This window comes from Semicossyphus pulcher, unplaced genomic scaffold (genome assembly GCF_022749685.1).
Source record: "Semicossyphus pulcher isolate SPU_LCO1_2020_fin unplaced genomic scaffold, fSemPul1.0.p SCAF_5, whole genome shotgun sequence".
NCBI classification, from domain to species: domain Eukaryota; kingdom Metazoa; phylum Chordata; class Actinopteri; order Labriformes; family Labridae; genus Semicossyphus; species Semicossyphus pulcher.
In genome coordinates this window covers 2,875,001-2,881,459 of record NW_027211726.1, presented here as the reverse complement: position 1 = coordinate 2,881,459, position 6,459 = coordinate 2,875,001, and the positions used below count along the sequence as shown (strand labels likewise).

Genomic DNA, 6,459 nt, shown 5'->3' with positions numbered 1-6,459 from the left:
AGGAACGAGACAGACGTATGTACGGACTCCTGGAAAACATAATGCCTCCAGCCACGGCTGTCGACGGTGTGAAGGCAGAACAATCTTGAAGCGGTTTGAATATCAGTATGCAGAAATGTGTGAAGACGTGTTTAATGAAATGGCTCTGAACCAAGATATTATGACTTTAAAAAAAGACAACTTCAAACAGAGTGCTGAACTTAAAAATGCCTTTACACATTAAATTTAGTATTTGTGCAGAATCTTATGTCCAACATGCCGTCTGGTTCCTCCACCAAAAGTCCACCACAGCGACACAAACTCATCGAGCCGCCGTCCAAAAAACTCTCACTGTAGAGACACGGCTCTCTGACTTTGGGAATGTGTGTGTGTCAGTTTGCTCAGTATATATAATATTAGTTACATAACCAAAACATACATAACCCAATCAGGGGTCCCTGTTGGAGTCGGTCAGAGCATTTCCATAGAGAGCCACTTTGCATCAGCAGCACCATGCTCCAGTGCTCTGGGAGAGTTTATAGTCCTGACAGTTGAACACTGGATGACTGACAGCTGTCCTTCATGACAACAGAAGCCACAGAAATCCTCCTCATCAAAAACATGACTTTGACCTCCGTCCTCATCTGGACTCTCCTCTGCTGCTGCTTCACAGGTAAAGTCCAGAGAATCAAACTCCTCTCCTCTATGAACATCCGTCCCTCTGAAATGAAGCTGACAAAACCATGACGCTGCTTTATGTGTTTGTCTCTGTATCCTCAGAGTCCAGAGGCCAGGTCACAGTGACTCAGCCTGCAGCAGTGAGCTCTGCTCTGGGAGGCTCCGTCACCATCACATGTCGGACCAGTCGGAATGTTCATGGATGTAACAGCGCTTACTGTTTACAGTGGTACCAACAGAAAGATGGAGGAACTCCTAAACTGCTCATTAAGTATACTAGCACTCGACAATCAGGGATTCCAGATCGTTTTACAGTCAGTGGATCAAACTCTGACTTCACTCTGACCATCAGTGGAGTCCAGGCTGAAGATGCAGCAGTTTACTACTGTCAGAGTTATCACGAGATCAACAGTCAGTATGTGTTCACACAGTGAAAAAGCGTCGTACAAAAACCTCCCTCAGTCAGACTGAACAGAAACTGAACTGACTGCTGCAGCTGGAAGCTACTGCAGAGACTGATACACTTCACTGAGGACACACACACACACACACACACACACACACACACGCACACGCACACGCACACTACAAACATATACTATCACAGATTCAACTTTACATCATTGTTGCTGTAACCTTCAGTGAACATGAATCACAAAGATCTGAAAAATAACATATATTGTGGTGGAAATTAAATGACCATAATCATCACAGCTTCTTTCATCAATCTGTCTCCCACTGAGGAGCTTCTTGACCACCTCAACAACCTCTGCCAAGGATATAGATCAGGCTTCCCAAGGATCTTCAGACTCTGCCTCCTCATCAGAGACGTTTTGGTTGGGATCAAGAGCTCCTCAAAGTGTTCTTTCCACCGTCTGACGATATCCCCAGTCTGGTTCAGCAGTACTCCACGTCTGCTGAAGACAGCCTGAGCCAATCCCTTTTTCCCCCTCCTGTGTCGTCTGATAGTTTGCCACTACTTCCTTGAGGCCAACCGTAAGTCCTTCTCTATAGCCGCTCCGAACGTCTCCCACAGCCGGGTTTTTGCTTCCGCAACCACTGAAGCCACAGCCCTTCTGGCCACCCGGTACATGTCTGCTGCTTCTGTAGACCCCTGGGCTAACCAAGCCCGAAAGGCCTCCTCCTTCAGCCTGATGTCTTCCTTCACCTCTGCTGTCCACCAGTGGGTTCTGATGTTCCCGCCGCGACAGGCCCCGATGGCCTTGTGGCGACAACTCCTGCAACAGCCGCTTCCACATGGAAGCTTTGAACATAACCCACGAACATTTCATGTCCTCAACATCCCCCAGGATGCACCAGAAATTCTTCTGGAGGAGAGAGTTGAAGACCTCGTGCAGAGGGTCCTCCGTCAAATGTTCCCGGTTCATCCTCACTACATGTTTAGGTTTACTAAGTCTGTGTGGCAGCCCCTCCTCCGCTATCTGATCCAACTCACCACCAATTATTCTTTTTCATTCATCAAATATCAAGACAAGGCAAACTAAACAATTTCAAAAATCTAAAGTCTTGGTGAAGACCTTTGACCCCTGACAATCAACGATACGCGTGATTCTTGGCTTAGATGAACATTTTTAATCATCTCTGTGTGTAATAAACATTTTCTTATTATAAGTTGTGTTCTTCAATATGAATAACAGAGAAGGATTAACGGACAAGAGAAGAGTCACTGTGAACGTGTCTTTAGAGTTCATCCTGATTTTTCATATCCATGTCCTCAAAGGTCCTTTAACCTTCACTTTGTAGCCTGTAGTCATGTTAAAGCAACATGTTACATTGCTATGATTTTATCATTATGGCTAAATTACACATAAATATTACCAATTTTAATAGCAACAGACAAACATGCAAAACAGAGAGACAGCACCACAAAGCTGTGTGGTGACAGGAGGTCTGCACAAGACTGGCTGCTGCTCTGGCTTAAATACATGAGGCACACCGGGCCCAGGTGTGTCCCATTCTCCTGATTAGCCTGCCACTAGGTCTGCAGCCCTGGAGACAGAGAGCAACACAACAGAAGAGTGAACCAACTAGAGAGGCCGTGACAACAGTGCAGACTGAGAGCAGCAGCAGGGTGAAATCAGAAGCAGAGTCCCTGCTGGAGTCAGTCAGAGCATTTCCATAGAGAGCCACTTTGCATCATTGTATTGTATTGCATTTATAGTCCTGACAGTTGAACACTGGATGACTGACAGCTGTCCTTCATGACAACAGAAGCCACAGAAATCCTCCTCATCAAAAACATGACTTTGACCTCCGTCCTCATCTGGACTCTCCTCTGCTGCTGCTTCACAGGTAAAGTCCAGAGAATCAAACTCCTCTCCTCTATGAACATCCGTCCCTCTGAAATGAAGCCGACAAAACCATGACGCTGCTTTATGTGTTTGTCTCTGTATCCTCAGAGTCCAGAGGCCAGGTCACAGTGACTCAGCCTGCAGCAGTGAGCTCTGCTGTGGGAGGCTCCGTCAGGATTACATGTAGGACCAGTCAGGATGTTTTTAGTTGGAGCAGCAACCCTACTAACCATGCCTTAGCCTGGTACCAACAGAAAGATGGAGGAACTCCTAAACTGCTCATATATGGTGCTAGCTATCAAGCATCAGGGATTCCAGGTCGTTTTACAGGCAGTGGATCAAACTCTGACTTCACTCTGACCATCAGTGGAGTCCAGGCTGATGATGCAGCAGTTTACTACTGTCAGAGTCTTCACAGCATCAACAGTCAGTATGTGTTCACACAGTGAAAAAGCGTCGTACAAAAACCTCCCTAAGTCAGACTGAACAGAAACTGAACTGACTGCTGCAGCTGGAAGCTACTGCAGAGACGGATACACTTCACTGAGGACACACACACACACACACACATTATACAAAATCACATATTGAAAATGTAACTAATGCTTTCACTCCTGAGGAAGGTCATCAACATCTTTTAATTCAGTCATACATCAGAAAATCTGCCTCTTTGCAGACGACATCCTGTTTTACATCAGAATGTCTTCATCCTCCTTTCTTTCATTCCCAAATCTGATCAGTCAGGTTTTTGCTGCATTCACTCATCTTTCATACGTACAGACAAGTTTCCTCCACTGTTGTTATATTTTATATATAAGATCATCTCAGTGAACACAAGAACATAATTGTAAAGAGAAACCTGATGTAGTTCATGTTTCAGCGTATGAAAATATGAAACTTAAATACTTATATCAGGATCATCATTGTCATCGTACAGTAATACAATGAAATTGGTAGCGACACTTGGTGATTCATTGTCAACATAAAAAACTAAAGACAAAGGACAGCAATGAATCAGAATACAAATATATAATATAAAAGTGTCTAAGTGCAGAAATGTGCTTCGTGGATGGTAGAGTGGCGGAAGTAAATAACATTGTTTGATATTTTGTTCATTTAGTGTGCTGATGGCTGGAAACAAACTGTCTCTGAGTCTGGTGGTTCGTGTTTTGGCAGCTCTGTCGATGGCAACAGTTCAAAGAGTTGGTGACCAGGGTGAGAGGGGTCTTTAAGTATGTATAGTAGGTATACCACAGTAACACTGTTGTCATGGATACAGTTGGACTTTTTAAAAATAAATATATTTTAGGATATATATACATTTTCAGTGAATAAAAAAGAGATAATAAAAAACGTTGCTGAAATTCACGACTACAACAGTTTATCTGCAGAACACTGTTGTCCAAGTGAAACATAATCAACTACATTATTTCAGCTCTCAACAAATTGCATTCATGTTCTACTCATACAAAGTATCGTTAACACATTCATAACACATAACACACATTCATTACTTCATTAATTCATAAATTTATCATGCAACAAATAAAACCTTAAATGATTTAGGTTTCGGTTAAAACATCAAATATTTCTGTTGTTTTTTAGTGTTTTTTTCACCTCAATGTTTTTAATACATGAAGTGTATTCATCAAATGTTTATTACATCTTTAATGTCTGAGTGATGCGATGCAACTATTTTGTTTCTGTAGTGTTTAATTTGTTAGAACCAAAGACATTTTTTCTACATCAATTTGTCCAGAAGCATGAACCTAAATTCAGATTGGATTGGTGTTAAAAGATGTTTAATCAATAGTCAGATTCATTGATTGATCCATTATTAAACAGCAGAATCATTCAAATCCAACTTTATTTGTAAAGCACTTTAAAACAACCACAGAGGACCAAAGTTCTGTACAGAAGAATAAAAGACACAAAATACACAGCTCACACGAGGCATAAGATACAAATAAATAAATAGAAAGAGATAAAAAAATAAAAATAAAATAAAATAGACATAAAATACAAATACAATCAACGTCTTACAAGGTGTCAAAGGCCAAGGAGAAGAGGTGGGTTTTAAGGAGACATTTAAAAACAGACAGTGAAGAGGCCTGTCTAATGTGCAGAGGCAGATCTTTTACACAGTTTTGGAGCCGCAACAGCAAAGGCACGGTCCCCTCTGAGCTTACGCTTAGTTGTTGGCACACTCAGAAGCAGCTGATCGGCTGACCTGAGAGCACGGGTGGGTGTATAGGGGTGTAGCAGCTCAGAGAGGTAGGAAGGGGCAGGACCAATGGATCCTAAAATGTACGGGCAACCAGTGGAGTGAGGCTAGAATGGGGGAAACATGCTCATGTTTACGTGTGCCAGTTAAAAGACACGCAGCAGCGTTTTGTACCATCTGGAGACAGGCGATGGAGGACCCACTAACCCCCACATACAGTGCATTACAGTAATCCAGCCGAGTGGTGACAAAGGCGTGGATTACTGTCTCAAAGTGCTGCCTCGGAAGAATTGGCTTTATTTTGGCCAACTGCCACAACTGGAAAAAGCTTGACTTAACGACAGCCCTGATCTGACTGTCAAGCACAAGATCAGAGTCCATTTTAACCCCTAGGTTTGTGATGGTGGGCTTAATATACTGGGACAAGGAGCCAGGATCTCCAAGGGAGGTCCCAGAGGTGCCTCTTTGCCTGTCTCTATCCTGCATCTCCTTCTATCCCATTTTCGGCCTGTCCAGTCTCTTCAGATGTTCAACATGAGTCTGGTTCTGTTCGAGGTTTCTGCCTGTTAAAAGGAAGTTTTTCTGCCAATGTGCCGAATATTGCTAAGTGCTACTCATGGTGATTCATGTTGGGCCTCTCTATAAGTAACATAACAAAGTGAGGACAGTAGTGGGCTCAGCTCCAGCCCTGTGGGGAACCAGTGCTGAGAGTGAGGGTGGAGGAGAGGTGGGGGCGGAGCTTGACAGAATGAGGGTGATTTATGAGAAAGTTCATAATCCAGGGTCAGAGGTGAGCGGAAAGGCCGAGGTGAAGCAGTTTCCTTATCTGTATGTCTGGTAGGATTGTTCTGAAGGTGGAGCTGTAGTCAGTGAAAAGCATCCCAACGTAGGTCCCTCTGTGTTCCAGAGGTTCTCGTGTCGTGTGAAGAGCTAAGGTGATGCCATCCTCCGAGGACCTGTTTTCCCTGTCTGCAAATTGATGAGGGTGGAAGGTGGGAGGGAGGCTGGTTTAAATATGCCTCAGTACTAGTCTCTCAAGGCACTTTGTAACAATGGGACTGAGAGTGACGGGTCTGTAATCATTTAGACTGTCGACAGCAGGCTTCTTTGGGACTGGGATGATCATGGCTGATTGAAGGCAGGGTGGGACGATAGCATGTGCAAGGGACAGATTAAAGATGTTAGTGAAGACAGCAGCAAGCTCGTCTGCGCAGGCCTAAAGAACCTTTAATAAAAAGTACATTGTTTCAATGCTTTCCTGCTGAA

General features: G+C 43.7%; 2 gene segments (V, D, J or C); both read left to right on the top strand.

Annotated features, from left to right (window-relative positions):
- Positions 1-560: 560 nt before the first annotated feature.
- LOC138608618 (Ig kappa chain V-III region MOPC 63-like) overlaps positions 561-6,459 on the top strand; it is a 33,890-nt gene continuing 27,991 nt past the window's right edge. Inside the window, 2 exon segments of the V gene segment in view lie at positions 561-652; positions 760-1,074. Of these exon segments, the coding sequence occupies positions 562-652; positions 760-1,074 (406 nt within the window).
- The window catches only part of LOC138608405 (Ig kappa chain V-III region MOPC 63-like), a 6,576-nt gene continuing 3,001 nt past the window's right edge, over positions 2,885-6,459 (top strand). Inside the window, 2 exon segments of the V gene segment in view lie at positions 2,885-2,970; positions 3,078-3,408. Of these exon segments, the coding sequence occupies positions 2,919-2,970; positions 3,078-3,408 (383 nt within the window).